The sequence below is a fragment of the Anopheles gambiae genome, chromosome 2 (assembly GCF_943734735.2).
Source record: "Anopheles gambiae chromosome 2, idAnoGambNW_F1_1, whole genome shotgun sequence".
Taxonomy (NCBI): Eukaryota; Metazoa; Arthropoda; class Insecta; order Diptera; family Culicidae; genus Anopheles; species Anopheles gambiae.
Genome location: NC_064601.1, coordinates 5,098,774 through 5,119,325, shown reverse-complemented (window position 1 = coordinate 5,119,325; position 20,552 = coordinate 5,098,774). Strand labels below are relative to the sequence as shown.

General features: G+C 46.8%; 5 protein-coding genes across 6 annotated transcripts; 1 reads left to right on the top strand and 4 right to left on the bottom strand.

Moving 5' to 3' along the window:
- Positions 1 to 36: 36 nt before the first annotated feature.
- Positions 37 to 2,003, bottom strand: LOC1281724 (ELMO domain-containing protein 2). The gene is made up of 3 exons (XM_321676.6): positions 1,880 to 2,003; positions 989 to 1,799; positions 37 to 925 (listed from the first exon to the last, which is right to left on the bottom strand). Exons 2-3 carry the CDS (start codon positions 1,535 to 1,537, stop codon positions 503 to 505), a joined length of 972 nt encoding a protein of 323 aa, XP_321676.3. The 5' UTR covers positions 1,538 to 1,799; positions 1,880 to 2,003; the 3' UTR covers positions 37 to 502.
- Positions 2,004 to 2,140: 137 nt separating this feature from the next.
- LOC11176018 (uncharacterized) lies at positions 2,141 to 3,145 on the bottom strand. Its single transcript, XM_061647538.1, has 2 exons — positions 2,745 to 3,145; positions 2,141 to 2,671 (listed from the first exon to the last, which is right to left on the bottom strand). The coding sequence occupies exons 1-2, from the start codon at positions 3,000 to 3,002 to the stop codon at positions 2,210 to 2,212; spliced, it is 720 nt and encodes a 239-aa protein (XP_061503522.1). The 5' UTR covers positions 3,003 to 3,145; the 3' UTR covers positions 2,141 to 2,209.
- Positions 3,146 to 3,281: 136 nt separating this feature from the next.
- On the bottom strand, positions 3,282 to 4,436 carry LOC1281725 (uncharacterized). Its single transcript, XM_321677.6, has 2 exons — positions 4,050 to 4,436; positions 3,282 to 3,979 (listed from the first exon to the last, which is right to left on the bottom strand). The coding sequence occupies exons 1-2, from the start codon at positions 4,305 to 4,307 to the stop codon at positions 3,497 to 3,499; spliced, it is 741 nt and encodes a 246-aa protein (XP_321677.6). The 5' UTR covers positions 4,308 to 4,436; the 3' UTR covers positions 3,282 to 3,496.
- A 2,103-nt stretch (positions 4,437 to 6,539) lies between these two features.
- On the bottom strand, positions 6,540 to 12,323 carry LOC1281726 (pancreas transcription factor 1 subunit alpha). Of its 2 annotated transcripts, none has more exons than XM_321678.6 (3): positions 11,210 to 12,301; positions 9,059 to 9,375; positions 6,540 to 6,897 (listed from the first exon to the last, which is right to left on the bottom strand). In XM_321678.6, the coding sequence occupies exons 1-3, from the start codon at positions 11,629 to 11,631 to the stop codon at positions 6,737 to 6,739; spliced, it is 900 nt and encodes a 299-aa protein (XP_321678.6). In that variant the 5' UTR covers positions 11,632 to 12,301; the 3' UTR covers positions 6,540 to 6,736. The 2 variants fall into 2 exon arrangements, 1 of the variants encoding a protein (XP_321678.6); XR_009767182.1 differs by having other exon boundaries at positions 6,785 to 6,897; positions 8,951 to 9,375; positions 11,210 to 12,323.
- Positions 12,324 to 17,305: 4,982 nt separating this feature from the next.
- Positions 17,306 to 18,909, top strand: LOC1281727 (solute carrier family 35 member B1 homolog). Its single transcript, XM_321679.6, has 2 exons — positions 17,306 to 17,765; positions 17,831 to 18,909. The coding sequence occupies exons 1-2, from the start codon at positions 17,564 to 17,566 to the stop codon at positions 18,646 to 18,648; spliced, it is 1,020 nt and encodes a 339-aa protein (XP_321679.4). The 5' UTR covers positions 17,306 to 17,563; the 3' UTR covers positions 18,649 to 18,909.
- Positions 18,910 to 20,552: the final 1,643 nt, after the last annotated feature.

Below are 20,552 nucleotides of genomic sequence, written 5' to 3'. Positions count from 1 at the left end.
TATCATTTCTTTCTTTATGCCGTTTTAGGAACAGTATTTTTGTTATATTTATTAATTCTAAAAAAGCTTTACTTTATTCTCTCACTAGATTGCACTTGCGGTGTATGTGTGTGTGTGTCTGTATGTGTTTCTTCTCATTACTCCACAATTCTTTACCAATTTCTTCTTCTTCGCCTACTTTGTCGTCAGCTGGTTAGCGTTTGCGTGTCCGTATGCATGGGTGTCTATATTGTGTGTGTGTGTGTTGTGCGCAAACACTTGTGTATCACAATTGAGGAAAACCATAAAAAAAAACAAAACTAATACTACCACACAACAAACCGTGTAAGAGGACCCCGGAAAAAAATTACACTAATAATAGCACTGTGATACCGGGTAACCCCGGGGGAAAAGGTAAAGAGGCATTTCAATTGCGCGGAAGCGGAATACGGGAAAATGGGTGTGTGTGTGTTTGTGTTTGTGTTATTGTGTGATTGTGTATAGAGACAAGGAGGAGACGACGTTAAACGTCCTCTACCGAAAGGTTCATCTTAAAGTAGCACCCATCGTTGGCAAGCAGCTTCACAATGTTCTCCTCGAACCGTCGCTGGATGTGGTTAAAGTCCATAATGTTCTTTGGCTTACACTCGACCCAGTACCGGTCGAACTCGTAGAACAGATAGCAGTAGAACTGGTGGAACGTGTCCACCGTCAGGTGCTGCTGCGGATGGTTGTAAAAGTGTGTGCGGGCAGAACCGGCCTTTAGCAGGTGGTACGCCATCGAGGTAAGATTGATACCGACGATCGCGAAAAAGTACCCGTGCTTTGGATGGTGCGAGTGGGACAGCAGGTGGCGGGCGGTGCCGTTGTAGTTTTGTGCGAGAAAGAGTAGATTGTCCAGTCCGAGCACACCCATGCCACGAAAGTCGGTCGAAGGATCGTCTCCCTAAAATCGAAGGCCATTTAATTGGAGAGTTCAGCTTCGCTCCCGCACACGGTAAGTACCCACCTGAAAGCCAATGTGCTGCCACTGGTCGGTGATGCGGCCGGTTAGCTGCATCTCATCGCCCACCAGCAACTTCCACAGCATCATCAGCTTGGCCTCGTGCTCCGGCTCCTCGCTGTCGTACTGGGTGGCGCGCAGCTTCTCCACCATAAAGTACAGCCGCTTGTAGCCCCATATCCGCTCCGCGCACGTGCCGAACGAGCGCGGAAAGTCGATGTGCACCTTCGGGTTGATCTTCTTCACCTGCAGCACCGTCCCGACGGCGCGCGTTTGGATTTCGCGCCGCAGAAACGTGTCCTCCACATCGTTGGCGACCAGCTCGTTCAGGATGTGGAGCAGCTTCTTGATCGGCAGCCGGCGGGACAGCTCCAGCGACATTTGGACCTTTTTCGTGCGCGTTGCGCCCGGCGGGCAACCGTAGCAGATGCGCTGCAGCTCGCACAGATTGGTGAACCGGTGCAGGAACCACTTGAGCAGTGGACGGGAAAGGAAGTAGAAAAAGCTAAACACGCGGAATATCATCTTCGGCTCGGTTGTTGCTGGAGGTAGCATTGTTTTTGTGGGGGGCAAGTGTTGGGTAAGGGAGGCTGGCAGTTCGATGTTGTGCTGTGATTGTTTCCGAACGGAACGGATTGTTGTGTGGATGGGTGCTTGCTGTCGCGAGCGCTTCTTCTAGATTCGTGATACACTACAGCTTTCTACTCTCTACAATCCATGGCGCTTTGGGTGATGGTTTCTTGTTGCAAACTCGTCCACGGTCCAAACAGGTTGCCACAGGAACATCAGCGCATGCTCGCGGCGTGTTGCGTACGTTCTGTGCGATGGAAACGAAACGCAGCACAAAAAGCGGAATATTAGAGGAAATTAAATGTGTTAAAGAGACGACCTACATACCGTGATCGTACCGTCGAGTGCACCGTGCAATGTTTACGAATAAATTCCCGAAAAGGAACGGCAGGAAAACAATCCCCACCCCGTTGCAAATTTGTGACAGCTGTGCTGCTTTGACAAGCGGAATGTGAAAGTTTCATGAAACATTTCAGGGTTTGAATGGAAACATTTCAATCCAACACAATGCGATTGAAAGGCGGTTGGAGAGTGGATAATCGTTCAATTAGCGCCTAATAGAACACAAGAAGCTGCTCCTTTTCTTCACTTTTCCGCATGCAAGAATGCTTTAACTTATTTATTTATATCATACCGATTGTATTTGGCTATTCTGAATCATATCACCATCACAGCTATTTGAGACGATGGATGTTCGGGTCCTATTCTATCGGCAAACGACTTACCACGAAAAATAAACTCTGAGTGAGGCACTTCTTTGATGAATGTAAAGCCCACCTTCTCTCCGACACGTTGCGAAATGTTCGACGAGAATAGGGCTAAAATGAGTTCTGGCGGCGATTGGTCGTTCGATTCTAGCACGATGCTCCCATTCTTCAAATCACGAGCAAGCTGAACGGATTGTTCCACAAGCCTCGTTGCAATTCCATGTCCGGAGTAGGTCGGAAGCGTTGCAAGATACATGATATCCATGAAGCAACTCACACCGTACCGCTCGAACAGGTTCACCTTCGCGTCCATCGCGATCATGTAGTTGAGTACCGATCGTGAACTATCGGTAGTACATTTGGTGTCCCGGAACTGCTCAAAGTAGCTGACACCTTCCTGATGCTTGGGTGTCTGCAAAAAAATAACATCAACAGCGTTACTAAATGCAAAAGAATGCACACAAGCAGACAAGGGTAGCAATAACCTGCAGTATATTGAAGGCAACACCCAGGATCTTGTCCGTAGGAGTGTGACGTGCGATCATCGTTACGCCACCGGCTAGAACTTCCGCACAGAGCTGCTCAAGGTCATCCTGTGCTTGTGGCGTAACGTTCACTTCCGATCCGATGCACACCGATTCGTGTAGGAAGAACGATTGGCGCAATACTGCCAGCGATTGCAGTTGGTAACGATCTTCATAACGCAAAATCTCGATATCTTTCGATGATACTGCTGATGTCATTTTGATGCGTTCTCGTAACGGCAAGCAAGTTTAGCTGTTACAGCAACGAAGGACACACCGCCACGGCCGATGCGACAGAATGAACTGACATGCGATAGAATGTAATTGACGATCATGAATGGAGATAGGACGGACGTAGAGATTGCTAATCAACGACTATGATTGTGTGGGTAGGATGACCCACCCAACACAACTGTGCGCGATGCATTCAAACAAACCCCTGTTCTTTTTTTTTGCTTTCTCATTCCCAATCACGTGTTTGGTTGAAGAAGGGCAACGTTTCACAGCATGGAGGGCTCGATTTATTTAACGATTTTTTTCCACTTCAAATATAATCAAACAGCTTCAATACTGAAATCACATACACAGATAAGTCCCTATAGGGGCACACAAGTTGGCCAACACAGTGCTAAAACATTGAACACACTCATCACGTCTTAGCACTTTCACTTTCCTCACACACACACTCTCTTTCTCTTTCTTTCTCTCCCCCATCATATGTGCTTCACGACGAGCGTTGAAAATGGATGCTCGGGACCGGCCCGATCGCTGAACGTTTGGCCCCGGTAAACAAACTCCGCGTGTGGCACCTGATTGATCACCGTAAAGCCAACCTTTTCACCGACACGTTGCGAGATTCGGGATGTAAAGAGGGCCGACACTAGCTGAGGCTGCTTGGCGACGACCGTACCCGACCGCTCATCGCCGCCCGTTGGCGCTACCTGCCCACACTTGAGTTGTTTCGCCAGCTGGACCGATTCCTCGACAAGCCGGGTTGCAATGCCATGGCCGGCGTAGCTCGGCAAGGTGGCGAGAAACATAATCTCCAGCAGACAGTCCACCCGGAACCGCTCGAACAGGTTCACCTTCGCGTCCATCGTGATCATGTACTGCATCAGCGCGCGGGAGCTGTCGGTCGTACACTTGGTGTCCCGGAACTGCTCAAAGTAGTTGCCATCTTCCGGGCTGCTCGGGGTCTGCAAAGGAATGGGAAAGCGGCTGCGTTTTACTTCCGCATTTTTTTTTGGAGGAGAACTATCAACGAACCTGCAGCACATTGAACGAAACACCAACGATCGTATCGGTGTCGGTGTCCCGCGCTATCAACGAAACACCACCGTCGGCGACATCGAGACACAGCTGTTCCAGGTCTTTCTGTGCCTGTGGGGTAAGGTTTACCTCCGATCCGATGCACACTATTTCCTGCTGGAAGAATGATTTCCGCAGTACCTCCATCGATTGGTCCCGGTAGCGCGCATCGTAGCGTAGGATTTCGATCGCGCGGGTAGACTTGTCCGTAGCCATATCTTGAAGTGTGTTGATGATGATGAATGTGGTTGGCGTGAAATTTGGCGCGATGCGATAATCTATGCCCGCGTTGCGTGCGTGCGCTGGAGATAACAGTTGAGCCGTAACTGAAGTGGCCGGACCTAGCCTGAACAGTTTCTGGTCAGCTGAGGCGCCTGATGAGATTTCTCTCTCGTCGCTATGACGACCTCGCGCGCTCTCGCTCTCTCACGTTGCTATCAATGATGGGTCGTTACAAATGCATTGGTTTGTTGGAAGGCTGTCAACAATCAAATTACTCGACAAAATTGCAATGCACGTTGCGTGCGCAACGATATTTACTTTAATGCGCTAAAGTTTCTAATGAGCTCAGTGGTTGTTACTTGAATTACAGCTGACCGTTTAATAGGCACGGTATGCTCACTATCTCCGTACAAATCGCACAGTGTTGGTTTGAAATTTTGATTTAGGTTTATAAAAAAAAAGATAAAGTATAAAAAAAATGCAGACGAACATAATCAAACGTCACAACAAAAGCAATGGATTTTATTGATCGCGATGAGGCAAAACCTCTTCTACCAACTCTTCTATGATTGTAAGGTTGAATAACACACAACGGCAGAAGGAAAAAAAAACCAGATCAACCTTTCCTCCCCTGAAGTGGTGATATTAATCTCAATTGGTGGTTTTATTAAAATTTACACTACTCCAAAGGCACACCCAAACGCACACAGTCCCTTAAATCCCGTTACCCTATTTTTCCATTTTTTAGACCACCACAGGACCGCCACAGTTAATACGCCCCGAGAGGATTTTAGCACCCTTCGATTCAAATGCAATTAAGTTCCACGGGGCAACTGGGAAACCGGGGCGGGTTCCGGTGGTGCAACTGTGTTGATCCAGCGTGTCGACTACGAGGACGGCGCGATGACGATCAACACAGTCCCTAGGATACTCCTAGGCTCCTGCCCGGGTTCGTGGTTAAATTCAGCGACCCCGTCATTTATCTGCCAACGCATCGCATCTCTTTTATGCTGCAAGGGCTCACGGCGCTGTTGCGTTGTTTAGAGATCTATTGCATCGTGATTATTTTTTTAAAAAACGCGAGCCCAACCGACCCCCTTTTCGTGTGATGCGTGTTATCTTTGTGCAATTTTAGTCCTCTTTTTTGCTTCGTTGTTTAACCGTCAGCGCATTGAAAAAAAATCCGCTTGAAAGCGATTTTTCGGGTCGGTTTTGCGCTTTGATTTTTAAACCTCATCAAGTGTCAGCGTTAATCCGGTGCTCAGTGTAATTGAAAAGAAAAACCGGCTCGTTTGCCCATATTGGTGGATTGAGTTGAGAAGATGATTTGAATTAACTGGAGGTTTTCAATTGTACTCTTATAGAAAGTATTAAAATAGATTTTTATAGAGAATTTTTAAACAACCAAAGCATCTTTTCAGAATAAGTAAGCCTAATGACGGGAGGAATGAAATTTGAATCCAATCACATGGTGCCTTTCCGTTAGCCTGCACAGCCTGCCTACATTAACCGGAAGCAGCAAAAGCACAACAAATCTATCGCTAACAAATCACCGCCGCCTGCTTTGATCGAAACAAAACTATCACTCAGTCTTTGAGCTTTGTTTACTCAGGTGCAAGCGGACGTGAACGTTCGTGTACCCGCCAGGAGGGACCGACACTAGGTGAGTCTTGCAATGGGAAAAATATTAACAGCCACAAACAAAACCCCCGAAAGAAAGCAGAAAAAAAACCCTGTGCAACGTTCAAATGCACACACGCAAAAGCAAACAAAGTTATTTAGGAGACGGCAAAAAAAGCATAGCAAAACCCCCCGTGCCATGCAAGATGAGTGCATTAAAACAACAAACTTTGCACCCCTTTTCCAGGTCTGGCGGCAGTTCGATCGATCAACGCGAGAGGGAATGGAAAAAGAACAACGTTTTAATGAAGCGCTAAAATTTGACTGTTTTAAAATCGATTCGGGTAACGCCGTTTACGCCGCTGGAGTTGACGATCGACGGATGGGTATGTGATGTTCGCAGCCGGTCCTTAAGTGTGTGTGTGCGAATGAAACGGTGTGACGGGATGCTGGCCGTTGCAAAGGGGAAAGGAAAGGGTTTCTGTTTGCTTTTTTGATTATATATTAATCAGTTACATTAGCAATTTACTCGATACACTGCCGCAACGTTTCTTTCACTTTCACAACGAAACATCGCTTGAAAAACTTACCCAAAAGTTGGAAGAATTTAAGGTAAATAATATAATAAGGATACGTTTATTTACAATCCCATTCTCGGTAACATTAACACCGAAGAGAGTGACAGAGAGAGTGTGACTGTGTGTCAAAGACTAGATTGTTTTTTGGTTGCACATATACGTTTGAAGATGTCGTTCCGACTGGACTCTGAATCCATCAGCATCTAGGGGACACGGTGGCCACCTCTAGCAGATTCCGTTCGTCGCGTACGCGGACGGACCGGCCGCGATATTGCGATGATTGCTGCGCGGATCCTCCGGGCGCCAAATGCGTGCAAAGTAGCGCCCGTTCGCGTTCCGATCGCCCTTCCGGTGCCAGGAAAGGGAGTGTGTCTGACCGCTACCACCTGCGAAAAAAAACGGGGGAGAGAAAGAACCACCATTAGCGCATTGTTTCGATTGTGTTTTCCTACCCATTCCCGCACTGCGAACTGTGGAAGACTCTTCCCAAAGCGTCCAAAGGGATGGGACCCTCTCTGCAGAAAGCGTGCGCGATGGTGCGATTCGTTCCGGGGTTGAGGGTGGATCACATTTAAGGACACTCTGTGTTCCCTCCCTTGCCTCCTCCTTGTTTTTGGTAGCCAAACACTCTCAACAACACAGTGACAGTGAGCCGACAGGGCTGCAGTTTGTTTACAAATCCCCCAGCTTTTAAGTGCTCCCTTTTAAATGTCTGTGTCTTCCCTTTGTTTTGTTTGGTTTTCGGGCTACAAAACACAGCACAGCACAAGTTTAACGCGGGATGCAAGATAACAAATTGCCCGCCACACGGAGAAGAACACGGGCATGTGCTCGCATTTCCCAGGCATCTTTACCGTACGGCGGCGAGGGCCTTTGCTTTCCTTTGCCCATCATCTCATGCTCATCATCATCCTCTTCATCATCGTCATAGTAGGCTGATGGAAAGCAGAAACATGATGGTGGTTGTTTTGCGTGTAGCTCCAACCCCGCAAGCGAGCCGCCGCGGTAGGAGTTTGCGCAAATGCGCACCAACTCGGCACGCAACCAATGGTCCTTTTTGCCGGGCGCCACGAACGCACGCGGGGATGGGCGTGAGAATTTGCCGCTTAGCGTGCAGGTGGTCCAAAAAGTTCCATCAAGTGGAGCGGATTTGTCGAGCATTAATAGTCTGTGAGCTGTGTGTGTATGTGCGTATTGGGATACGCCTGGCATTTCTTTTGCGTTCGCGTACGGGCGCCATGTTTTGTGCTGCAAGGCTGTGAGCTGTCGGTTTTGTATGGTGGTGCAACATTAAAGCACATTTAAAGGCATTTTAGAGCAATTCGTTACATATGCAATATATGGTAACATTTTACAAATTAAAATACAAACTCGACTGTATTTTATAAGATAAATTGTGTGTATTCCGGCGATTTCCCAAGTAAACTGGCACATACCTTATAGATATTGTTACACACGCGATTCTAAATTTCTTTTTTCACCAATCTGATCCTAGTAACCATTGTTTATCTTTCCACGTCAAAGTAAGAAATTTCTGGAAACACGAATAATCCAGTCCGAACGGATACTCGGGTAAACGTGTAAGGCTAAATTTAGTATAAAAGTAGGCCATATTTTCTATAAAAACGCAGAAGCTCTTGGAGTTAAGAGGTTTAATTCCAACAACCGAGATAGGACAGAGCCCCTGGATCTCCAAGCCAAACACCCCCTTCCGGTTGCATAGGCTTTCCAACCTTTGGATCAGAAGCAACTAGCGGGAAGGACAGGTTAGTAGGCAAAGCATCAAAGACTCTGTCCACAATTGCTGTTTGTTTCTCCTCCGCTACGACCCTGCAACTCTTGCTGAGGGCCAATCCTTCGCGTGGCCTGCCGGAGAAGCTCGGTTCGTACCAGCTATAATGTCATATTTTCGATATGCAAACCTTTTCCAATCAATTTCTTTTACCTTTTCCAACACGTACAGCACTACAGATCACACTGTTCACTGCCAATCAAACCCTTTGTTGCTTCTTCCACTACAGCTGCTAGATGAGGCGCAAAAACTCCCTTTTATACCCGCCAGTGTCGTATCATCAATTTTCAACCGGCAACCGAATAACGGGCAAACGCAAAAATGCATTCACCATTTCGTACTGTATGCTCTGTCACACCATTCCCGTAAAGGCGCATATGCTAGCAGCCCCGTTGCCTGGCCCCGTGTAGAAACACCGTGACACAATAACTGCATCAGTTACGGTTTCCGGTACATTAGTGCGATCCCTCTTCCCTCCCGTGGTACAGCCACGTTCAATACGAACGCAATCGAACCAAACGAACGGTCCCCCAAGCGGTGGTCCGGCCACACCGATGATCGACGGGGAAAGGGTCCATTCGCTACGGAACATTTGAGCTCTACCAAAACACAGCCGCCGGAGCCGGAGCCCTAACCTCTGGACTAACCTCTACTGTTGGCTAGCAGTTGGCTAGCGGAGGCTGCTCGGTGTGCTTGCGAGGATGATCAAATGTAGTGCACTGAACGGGGGATATTCCCTCGCAAATGGAACTCACCACGGACGATGAATTTCTTGGGCGGTTCCTTTACCGGCACCCGCTTGATACCGTTCGATCCGGCCTCGTTGCCGTTCTTGTCCTTGCGCAGCATCTCGCCGAGAAAGGAGATGTAGCTGATGGCCAGCTTCAGGGTGTCCACCTTGCTGAGCCGCTTCTCGTACGGCAGGGTGGGTATGTGGGTCCGCAGCCCTTCGAAGGCTTCGTTGATGCTTTGCATGCGGCGCCGTTCGCGTAGGTTCGCCGCCTGGCGCTGTTGGGCCTGCTGCGAGGCACACTTGGGCCGTCGGTACTTGGACGTACGGTTGCCGTACATGCTGCGGGAAGGGAGTAAGGAAAGAATGCAATGTTAGGCGTTATTTAATGGGGTTTTTAAATGTTTTGGGATGTGTAATGGTAGATATCAATCGTGACTAGGATGAATTTTCTATGTTTACGTATTTTATACGAGACTAGCAAATAATGTTCTTCGAGTTCACTTTAACAAAAATGTACGCTAAGGTTTCTGTCACATTTTTTCCTAGATTTTTTTTTCCGGATACCCCAAAAAAGGAGATATTGGTCAGGTGTTAGTACTGGATTTCATGCTTAAAAAGCTAGTACAAAGGACGTGTTCGTGCAGTGTACGACCTACTTGTCTGTTTGACCTTCGGTAGCAAACTCATCGAGCTACGACTATAATTTTTTGGAGTACATTTTCGATTAGTACAGGGTTTTTCAAATCATTTTCGATTGGGCACATAATTATTCACCTTCTCCAAGATGTTTTTCAACAGCAAATGGTCAAATGGTGTAATTTATTTATTTATTTATCAACATATGTGGCTTGCACTCTTGAGACTGTAACAAATTAAGTGCTTAAAACCCATCCTACACCTAAATCCTAAATTATTCCCCTTACATCTCCCTTGATCCAGTGTCGCCAAAATGGAAGATTAATAAAATGTTTTCTTTAAATGCGTTGGTCGTTAAATTAAAATCAAAGTGATGGGACCATGTATTGAATTGCCTGGTCATAGCTAGTAACGGTTCGTTGTATCCATATAAGGTACGCCTGTTCTCGCCAACAAGTAAGTTACGAGAGCGAAGAGGTCTCGATGGCGGGTAGATATTGATCTTCTCTAGTAAATATGGGACGTCTAATTCGTTTTTTTAATGTTTTGGCTGCAAATACACATTGGTTAACCTTAAAATGGTGTTCGAGCGTCTGTAGGCCAAGTAGAAGGCAACGCATTTTAAAGTAAGTCTTGTAAACTTCCGTTGCATTGCCTCTATTCTGTTAATCATCGAGGTGCAATTCGGGAAACAAAGAATTGAGCAATACTTCACGTGCACAAGACTAGTAAACAACGACTTAAGACATAATACATCATTACATTCACGGAATTGTCAAAAGATAAAACCTAGCTTCTTGTATGCCTTCTTAACAGTGTTGTCAATATGTAGACGGAAATTTAAACTAAATGAATCAATTATTCACAATAAAGATTCAGTTATTACACATGATTTTCAACACATCACAAAGAACTGTAAAACTGTACAATCCAGCTTGAGAAGTGTTGAAAATCGTGTGGAAGAACTGAAACATTATTGTGGTGTAAATACTCGCGAGCAATAAAAAATGTGGTAGATATTGGATATTGCCTCGGAAACCCCTGTAAGATGGATCAGTTTTCCTTCGCTTGCGCGTATGGAGTGGTTTAGGTTGGAAAGAAGAATTCGACCTAATATAGACACAAGACAACCTCCATGGGTTAGACAACTTTCATTCGACTAAGCTTCTCTTAGATTCTGATTAGATTAGGTCCGACGGGCTAGGGTCCTATCTTTCACAGATGGCCAAAACTTCCAAAAAGTGCCATAGACTGGGCTACACCGATAATAGCTGTTGTTTGTACAGATAGAAATAAGAATAAGAACAAGGAAGTTTTTAAAAAAATATGCAATAATTTAGAAATAGTTCTGAAGCTTTGAAAACTTCATCGTATATCGACAACTTGACTACTTATTTTCAAGATCTAGAGTGATTTTGATTAAAAATTTGAATTATGTCCTTATGAATATTTGATAGTATCAAAATAATTGAATAACCAATATGTTGAGAAACTGATTTTGAAGTAACTCATAATTAAAGGACCTAACATCACTTACTCTTTCATGGAATCGTTATTCTCCTGATCGCTGTTGAACCCACAGTACGATTCACTGTCCGTGGTGTTCTCATCGTCGGCCAGGAAGAAGTCCGAACTGTTGGATGTGGTCGAGTCGACGTTGTTCGCCTGATGCAGATGATGCTGCTGATGGTGGTCGTGCGACTGTGTGTCCGAATGGTAATCGTGCTGATGCCGATGATGACTACTCAACTGCTGATCACTGTCCAGATGATGCTGCTGCTGCTGGTGATGGTGATGATGAAGGTGATGCTGCTGCTGCTGCTGCTGTTGCTGCTGCTGGCAGGAGTGTTGCTGCAGATGGTGCAACGGCTGCTGACTTTGGTGCTGATGCACCGACGGCCCTTCGAACAGATGGCGGCTCATCACCGCCTCAAAGTCGAACGTATCCATCGAGAACATGGTGGGGCTTACTCTAAGACTAGATTGACGTGACTAGATTCGTTGTCGTTTTGCTTTCTTTGGCTTAAGCTCTAACACACCTATGCTGCGCGTTTACATTCTGGAATGTGGCATTACCCTTCCCATGCTTCCGATTCCCCTTTTAATCATAACACAATCTTTCCCAGGGGGACACTTAACGCGCCTCGTTTACACGCCGGTTAAATTATCCGATTAAACACACTTTACTGCTGTTCACACACACTACAACCACCTCTTGGCTGGCGCTCACTTTGCCGCAGTGTTGTCCACACCGAACAACACCCACAGTTCCCACCGTGGCCACGTGGCCATTTGGTAAACACAGTTGGCTAGTTTGCTCGCTAATAGTGCGCCTAATTGGCGCAACAATGGACGCCTGTTTGCATACAAATCACTTCCTTTTGGTTTTGGGTTGAACTTTCACTTAACTCGCACAAACACGCTGCACGCGGCCACAGCACGTGCCGGCCACTTGTCGATGGGGTAAATGGTGTACAAGGTGTAAAGGGAACCACACGCCTCCTACACGCGGTACCGGAAGTGAGCTTCCAGCGCTTGAAAAACCGTTCGTCCCGGTGGCCCAAAAGCCCGATGATAACCCCAGGAGAGTCGACAAAGGACTAACAACCGTACCACGGCTTATACCCGGGCAGGTTTGGCAATGGCTAGGACCTTTGTCGAAGGGTGGAAAACGAAACAGGGCAGGCCATGAAAAGATGAAAAGAAAACAAATAGGGGTATTTGCATTCACGCTATGTGTGTGTGTGTGTGTGTGTGTGAGTGTGTGAGAGAGTGTGTGTGCTTGCGTACGCCTACTGTGGTAGGAATGGGAGAAAAGCGTTGCAGATGCGTTGCTCGGGAAATCTCACTTAAACCACGCCTGTTTGCGTCTGATTGGTTGGTTGATGGCGAACGCGCTGTCGCTGCATCGCTCCATGCGCACTGGAGGTCCTTACGCGAGCGAGTACTGCGGCAAGATGCATTGCCGCAATGGAACGTAAATCTCTTTTTTTTTTATCAATTTGTTGCTTTTGTAGGTACAGGTGCTCAACTGATATTCAATTTAATAAAATAAAATGATATGATAATGTATTTCGATGACAGTAAGTTAAGCATAAATTAGGTTTAAACTTTCATTCTCATCTATTTCATTAGCTTCTTTTATTGTATTGCTATATATGCCTAATTTAGTAATTGTTATAAATTGTTTATTAAATTTTACAGTTAATGTAATTATTGATGGTACTTTTTCATGAGAATACTTATTTCGTGCATGAGTTATTCATTATACATACACATCGGTTGAATTGATTCTTGCTTTCTTGCTTACTTGTCATCTCTTTTCCTATATCTTTTATCTGTTGCACATTCATCAACACTTACTTATACTACAAGCGAAAGATCCAGAATATGAAATCAATCTTCGTCAAGTTTTATAGAAGCTTCTAGTCCTAATGATAATTTATTAATATACTTTCCCTACTTTCACGTAGATACTCTCCATTCCAAAATCCAAACATTTCTTAGTGAAATATTTGCGGTTTCACACCGGCCACTTCACCCAGGGGGCACATTTTTGTGGGCTACATCCCACAACAATTCCCTCTCTCCCTCCCCCCCTCCCCGAAAGAATGTGGCCCACGTCGTGCTGCTCTTTTTACATCAATTTGTAGCTCATCCTACGCACCCCTACGAAAATCACACCCGTGCAGCACACGTAGACAAACACAGCTGCTGAGCTTCGGGTGGTAAAAACGGTGTGCGGCACTTCCGTTCAGCAATTCAACATTCATCGCCCCTGTTTCCTCTGCCTGCAAAGGGGAATGTCCTAGTGGTGGTTGAAAATGTCCTTCTAAAGTGCGCTTGCGGGTGCAAATTGGTTTTTCCAGCGGGAGGTTTGTTTCTCCTTACCACCCCACCACCCAATTGAGTACTTGTTGGGCGGAGCGTATACGAAGGAATGTTGTACGAAAGACACACATGCACTCACACACACCGTGCTTTCCTGGGAAATGTATACACGTTGCTATGGTAACGCGTTGGTAACGCGATGGTGCAAAGGAGCAGAATCAAAAGGATGACACTGCAAAGGGGATGTTACGTTTCCTGCACGTTGGAGACCATTTCCGGTCGTTTGCATATGAACACGTTTGCAAGGTGTTCATCACACACACACACACACACACACACACACACACACACACACATATGGGGAATGCATTTACCCTACCCGTAAGAGAATTGAGCCATTTCAAAGGGTGCGCCAGCCACCTGCCCGATAGATAAGAGGTTTGGTTTGGCTACCCCTTTTCGTTTCAAGTCTTCTCACAACTGCGGAAAGTTATTTAAATGATGAGGTCCTTTCCATATTATCGGTATATTACACACTTTTTTTCAAGAACACACTTCCACAAACCTGCAAACCTCAAATGCCATCTGGTGTATTCATTTTCGGGCACCGTTTTTACACAATCGAAATGAATGTAATTTTTCCATTGTTTCACCATAAATACAGACCGGGCCGATTGTCATAATGATAGTCATAACGCCATTTCCGGGATTCAACCCATGGCGGCCTTTAGCCCCGGGGGGCGTACGTGTAAGGGTTATCAGTAGTAGGACCACACATCCCCTCCTCACTGCCACTGCCACCGGAAGGAGTTGGTTAGTTATTAAACATTCAAATGGTACTCCCTCTGTCGGCTGTAAGGCTCGATTTGGCCCCATTTGCAGGTGAATACGGTGCGTGAACATGTGTTCTATTGTTTCGCGTAGGATCGTGTGTTGTGTTAACTTACCTCCGCGAGGGCGAGGGTCAAGTGGCAAGGTATCGATAATCGATGTCAAAGTTCCCGGGGGAGGGAGGGGGGCCACCGTAATGAAGCGTTTTACGACTGGAAACAGTTACCACCAGCAGCACCAGCGAAGGTGAAGGTGTTTGCATGTGTTCCGGTAGGTGCGTGTTTATCATGATTTGTTTCAGGTTTTTGTAGGGGGAAATGTTCCTAATAAATGGATGGAATCTCGGAGTGGGAGTTTTGTATTGAATAGAAAAATGTAAATAATATACAAAAGACAAATATGCCTATTTAATGTGTTCATTTTCTTGGATATTTGAGCTATCTTTTCAAATATTCTAAAAAAATATCGCAAAATGTAGCAACAAAATGGAATGAAATACAGCCACGTATTCAATTAAAGTGTAAGCAAGGGCCATCAATACAGTTCCTTCAACAGATTCAGGTAAAGAAAATCCAAACAGTTTCATACAGTTCCTTCAACAGATTCAGGTAAAGAAAATCCAAACAGTTTCCGTCATACCGACTGAGCAACCTCGGAACGTCGGTTCGGTGGGTTTCCGTGGGAAAATCGATTGCATGCAACATATGTGTCGAACCATTTATTACACCAAACCGATCCTGCCCGAAGGGAGTGAGTGTGGGTGGTGTGGTAGCCATCGTTGCATACCGAATGATGATAATATATCATACTATCACTCACCCATCCACCCCACCCTTCCATGGCCGATGCGACGAAGCGCAACAAACAACCTCAATGCGATGGTGGAGGGTGGGGTGACGATCAGTTTCGCCCCCGAAAATGTGTTCGATCAGTTCGACCCGAAATAAAAAGGAGGAAACACCTGAAGAGAAGAGAACGTGCGGAAAAAAAACATCGCCGAGGGGTTTATGAAGAAGAGAGTAAATAATAAACACTTCACTCTTGCTTCATCATCCCTGTCCCTTGGGGGCTTGAGTGCATCACACGCACACACAGCTTGCAGCATACGTTTTTCCTATTTTTGCATTCCTCTCAACCACACACAATGGGGAAAAGCACACTCGAGTGCTTTGCCGCAAGTGAGATAGCTATCAAAATCAATACGCACGGGAAACGGTGCGTGGTTTCCGATCAAAATCTGGTCGCATGGGATATACTCGGTGAAGGTGAAGGGGAGGACAGTGGATAGGGCATCAATTTTTACAACTGAATAAACAACTAATCGCCTGATAATTATCGCTACACCCGACGGGCGCGAGGGAGATCCTTTTTCCCCCGATGCTCACGGGTTCGTCGCTTACGCTTTTCATTACGCTCTCGCGCGACCCTTCTTGCGTGTTTGCGCACAACCCCTCTGGGCGGGCGTGCAGGGTTCGATTGTATTCGGGGTTTTTTTTCTATATGCTGTGTTTGTCCTTCTTCACATCCCGGATGCAGACAGTGATGTCCCAATGCGCACATCATTAAACCGAGCGCATCGGAAAACAATAATAACTTAATTTTGCGCCGGAACGGAAACGGTTCGCTGCCCCTTGGCTGAGGGCTGACCGCGGTCAGGGAAGGGGGTTTGCGTGTTCGAAGGCTTGCATGCTCCGCTTGCACAATGGGTTACCACCGGGTGTGGAAGAGTGATATTGTTGCGATGATAGTGCCGCATGAATGGTTCGTTTGCTTTTCTGCCGTTGGATCTTATCAGAAGCTGTTGTGATGTGCATACGCGGCTAGAGGGATGTAAGGAAACTGCACGGTAATGGTTGGAAAATGTGAAAAGTGCATTGTTTAGCGAGAGATTGCTTGAGGATGGTGGTTAGCATACGGCCTTTAATAATAATAGTGGCATAACATATAATTATGCGTGGGTCATGTCAAGTGTCATAAAAAATATTTTCATTAATCCACCTAACAGGTCTGTTGCGGCTGAGTTCTGACTCTGAACATGTTTAAGGGCATAAATGAGCAGGAAGATACATATTCCGTAATAAAACGTTTCTGTTGAAATATTTTTCGAAGTAATAATCACATATTATTCGATTTATAGTCCTAAAATCGTTCGTTTTGTTGAGCAACAAATGAAAATAATTGGACTGCAAACTGCTTGTTTGAATTAACGGATTTTATAACCACAAGCTGTTTGGCAGCCACGGGTGAAGTGGATCGGATTGTGCGTTCTGCAATCGAAAGCCCATCACTAGCGCTACCATGAGCCTCCGTCAGAGTGACCAGAAATGCTGATTTATCTGTATTCCTACCGATTTTTGATATGCATACCGACTCACAGATGAGCCCCCTAAAACTATCGATTTCTCTTTTTTTCTACCGAAATTCACAGATTTTTCCGTAATACTGACCAAAACGTCATTTAACCATCTCCCAAATTGTTAATGTATTAAACTCCATGTGAAAATCACTAGCAACCAGAACCAGAAGTACAACAGAGGCAACAAAGAGCCGTGTCTGTACTTCATGAGATGTGATGATATAGGACGCGATGGTAAAACTTTATACGGGATTTGACAGATAATGTAAGGCCGCAAATGCACGACGCGCGATTCCGCAGGCGCGTTCAAACGCGTATAAAGATCCTTACCAGCTTACAATCTTTAGTACAATTTTAAGATCGACACTTCAGAAAGGCCTCATGTGACTGCTATAAACCAAATCTAAACTATCTCCTTTAAATGGATAAAAGATGTATTTTCTCGTGCTACTGAACTTTCGTAGGGCAGATTAGCTAATGCCTCCCCGCCTCCCCCGTCCTACACTTCAAAACATACCGAAAAATTCCCGAAAAAATCTTAAACTCCTACCGAAAACTACCGATAAAATTTAGATGCGCCTACCGAAAACCGCCAAAATAATCTGGCCACACTGACTGTCAGTGCGCGTTTTGTTTTGTATACGTTGGAGCTAATGTCAACAGCTGAATCGGCATAAAAAAAGGTTTACGTGTTCTTTCGGGGATTTAATTCGCGCTGAGCGAAGGTTCGTACCTTTTGCGAAGCATCTCTAGCCTATGTGGGACGTGCCATGCATTGTAATTGGATCTGATAGTGTTTAGTATTAGCTAAAATTCCAACCCCTTCTGCGCGTTATCTCTGCTCTCTGACACGATCAGTACGCGGCAGGCACGATGACGAACAACAAGCAAACGCTGGTAATCTCTGCCGTGGGCATCTTCGTGTGCTACTTTTACTTTGCGATACTGCAGGAAAAGATTACACGCGGCCGGTACGGTGACGAGCTGCAGGACGATGGTTCGCGCGGCGAGCGGTTTACGTACATGCTGGCCCTGGTGGGCGTCCAGTGTGTGTGCAATTGGGTTTTCGCAAAAGGTTTGTATAAAGTTGGAAGCACGATGGGAAGAGGCCTATAATTTATGTAATTGTCCTTCTTGCAGCACTTCTCATGGTCACACCCCAACCGGAAGACGGCACACCGAAGGCGTACTATGCCAGCAGTGCCCTCACGTACCTGTTGGCCATGATTAGCTCGAACATGGCTCTGCGCTGGGTCGCCTACCCGATGCAGGTGGTGGCGAAGGCGGCAAAGCCGATTCCTGTAATGTTGCTTGGCGTGCTGGTTGGACGGAAGAGCTACCCGATGCAGAAGTATCTCTTCGTGCTGCTGATCGTGGTGGGCGTGGTACTGTTCATGTTTAAGGACAGCAAAGCGACTACCGGCGCCGTACTCGAGCACGAAACCATCGGCCAGCTGCTACTGATCATGAGCCTTTCGATGGACGGGCTGACGGGTGCGATTCAGGAGCGCATGCGGGCCCACAGTGCACCCTCCGCCCAGCACATGATGCTGGCGATGAACGGCTGGAGCGCGATGATCGTGTCCGTCGGTCTGCTGGTGACCGGCGAAGGCAAAGCGTTCGTTCTGTTCGCTCTCCGGCATCCGGAGCTTTTCACGCACCTGACACTGCTGGCACTGACCGGGGCGCTGGGCCAGTTGTTCATCTTCATGATGGTGTCCTCGTTCGGTGCGCTCGCCTGTTCGGTGGTGACCACGACGCGCAAATTCTTCACCGTCCTGTTCTCGGTGCTGTTCTTCGGCAATGCACTGTCCGGCCGGCAGTGGGTTGGCGCCGTGCTCGTGTTTTGCGGTCTGTTTGCGGACATGTTTTTCGGGCGAAAGCCAGCGCCAGCGAAGGAGAAGCTGCAAAAGCAAAAGGACAAGAGTGAAGGCGAGCTGCTGGAAGCGAAACGCTGAATTGCTCCTCCGCGTGGAATGATTTATGCTGCAAGCATTTAACTTACGTGTAATTCCATCATGGTGCTAAAGCACCGTAAAGATAAGATGAAATCCAAACGATGCGCACACACCGTGACAGAAGGCTTCTTCCGAACCAACAAAAGATTCTACCTGCTATCCCCGCTGTAAACGTTATTACCTGTGTCCTTGAATAGTGTAGTTAAGCAAGGAAAAAAACATAGAACATAATAAACAAAAAAGTCACACATTTATACGGAAGATAATCGGGGAAAAGATGTTCATTTTTGGTTGCACACGAAGCTATCACATTCCGGACGGGCGATCGATTTAGCACCCTGCACGTGCAAATTGAAACCCGCTTAACAGGGACGGCAGTTAAAGAGCTCCATAGCATGTGTTAATTATGCTGGGCGAGTGTGTAAATTTAACACGACCGTGGAATGAAATGTACAGATGAGATGACACAAAAAAAAGTAAAACTAGAACACAATTAACGGTTTTCCAGTGGCTTTCAAGCGTCCATTTCAATTGACGCTTCTCAAAAAGGCCGCCCCAAAAAAGACTATTTGGGCACCGCGAACGGAGTATGCGCATTGCGTTACCATAGTCACTCAAACATTGGTCCCTTTTTGCCGTTGGCCGTTTGTGGGTGTGTGTGCGGCAAAGCAGTTAGTGTGCAATGTTGTGACAGCTGACATCACACACTTGAAATTCCGCACCAGGAGGCGAAAAGTAGGAACTTCTTTTCGTTCGTTCGAGGAGGAGGGCGTAATCGGTATCGGTACCGTTATTCCGTGACGTGATAAGCAGTCTTGCTCGAATAGCAGCCAGTGCACCGAGGTACGCAAAAGACCGATAAAGGGCGATTTTCGGCCGGCTGATAAACCGTTCAACGCGTTAGCGTACCCTGCGTCAATGAAACACCAGGCGTCCGCTTGAAATCCCTTACCAAATCACACGCAATCTGTGCTACGTTGGTAGTTTGTGTGTAAGTGTGTGTTACTGAGAAGAAAAAGGAGAGAGAGAGAGAGAGAGAGAGCAAGATAAAAAGCAAATGAGCGAAAGAGCCGGAGAATGGTGCAAAAAATGTCAAGCGTTGCTCGTGTCCTACTAAATTGAAAATAGTGTTTGCCGCCACTTGTGTGTGTGTGTGTGTGTGTGTGTGTGTGTGTGTGCTGGCCGTCCGTCCGCCACTGTTCCATTCCGCTGCCTGCGTGCGGTGGTGATTCTCGCGTTACGCGTTTTGGCTGTGCGTCACGCGGGGTGGCTTTGGCACATTTGTGTCTTCTCTTCCCTGCCTCCCCCTCCTGGACACCAGTCTCCCCCCCCCCCCCCCCGCAGAGCGTTTGCCACACTGTCCTTTCCAGTCGGTCAGCCGAGCGCGAGAGGTTAAATCGGTTCGTGCCGTCTACTTGGCAACACGCAGCCTGGCTCTCACGTTCGCCCATCATCGCGTGCCGCAGTCAGTGTTCTTGCCGAGTTTTCAGTCCGGGTGATTTTATTTTAAGCAGTGAAGCATCGGCTTCTTCTTCCGGGGTATCGCCGTACCGCCCGCATCAGTGTTTTTTGGCAACTTCAGGTGCGCGGTGCACAGGAATCGAAGCAGCGGGGCTGCCCCAAGTGACTCGGGTTTGCTCGGTTTTCCACTTCCCCGCGGTGCTGTTCTAGTAAGTATCGAGATGTCGTAATCGTGTTTGTATCGCAGCAGCCTACTTTTCGCTGAAGCCGTGAGGGATGCTTCATCTCAGCCCCAAACAAGCTTGATGGAGCAGCAAATGCCTCGACCGATAGAGCAATCTGGCTGCCTCTTTGTGAACGGATGTGCGAAAATGTGTGAAAATGAAATCCTATAAAAAGAAAACCACCCGTACACGGGAGTGAAATCCGCGTTTCATCGCTTC

What these genes read in the sequence shown, in the direction of transcription:
- LOC1281726 (XM_321678.6), bottom strand. Translation starts at nt 11,631, where the DNA reads ATGTTCTCGATGGATACGTTCGACTTTGAGGCGGTGATGAGCCGCCAT. An exon ending in AATAACGATTCCATGAAAGA is followed by an intron (nt 9,376 to 11,209) that starts GTAAGTGATGTT and finishes CCCTTCCCGCAG; the next exon opens with CATGTACGGCAACCGTACGT. An exon ending in CAAGAAATTCATCGTCCGTG is followed by an intron (nt 6,898 to 9,058) that starts GTGAGTTCCATT and finishes TTTTTTTCGCAG; the next exon opens with GTGGTAGCGGTCAGACACAC.
- LOC1281724 (XM_321676.6), bottom strand. Translation starts at nt 1,537, where the DNA reads ATGCTACCTCCAGCAACAACCGAGCCGAAGATGATATTCCGCGTGTTT. An exon ending in GGCAGCACATTGGCTTTCAG is followed by an intron (nt 926 to 988) that starts GTGGGTACTTAC and finishes CTTCGATTTTAG; the next exon opens with GGAGACGATCCTTCGACCGA.
- LOC1281725 (XM_321677.6), bottom strand. Translation starts at nt 4,307, where the DNA reads ATGGCTACGGACAAGTCTACCCGCGCGATCGAAATCCTACGCTACGAT. An exon ending in TTTCGTTCAATGTGCTGCAG is followed by an intron (nt 3,980 to 4,049) that starts GTTCGTTGATAG and finishes ATTCCTTTGCAG; the next exon opens with ACCCCGAGCAGCCCGGAAGA.
- LOC11176018 (XM_061647538.1), bottom strand. Translation starts at nt 3,002, where the DNA reads ATGACATCAGCAGTATCATCGAAAGATATCGAGATTTTGCGTTATGAA. An exon ending in TTGCCTTCAATATACTGCAG is followed by an intron (nt 2,672 to 2,744) that starts GTTATTGCTACC and finishes ATTTTTTTGCAG; the next exon opens with ACACCCAAGCATCAGGAAGG.
- LOC1281727 (XM_321679.6), top strand. Translation starts at nt 17,564, where the DNA reads ATGACGAACAACAAGCAAACGCTGGTAATCTCTGCCGTGGGCATCTTC. An exon ending in CAATTGGGTTTTCGCAAAAG is followed by an intron (nt 17,766 to 17,830) that starts GTTTGTATAAAG and finishes TCCTTCTTGCAG; the next exon opens with CACTTCTCATGGTCACACCC.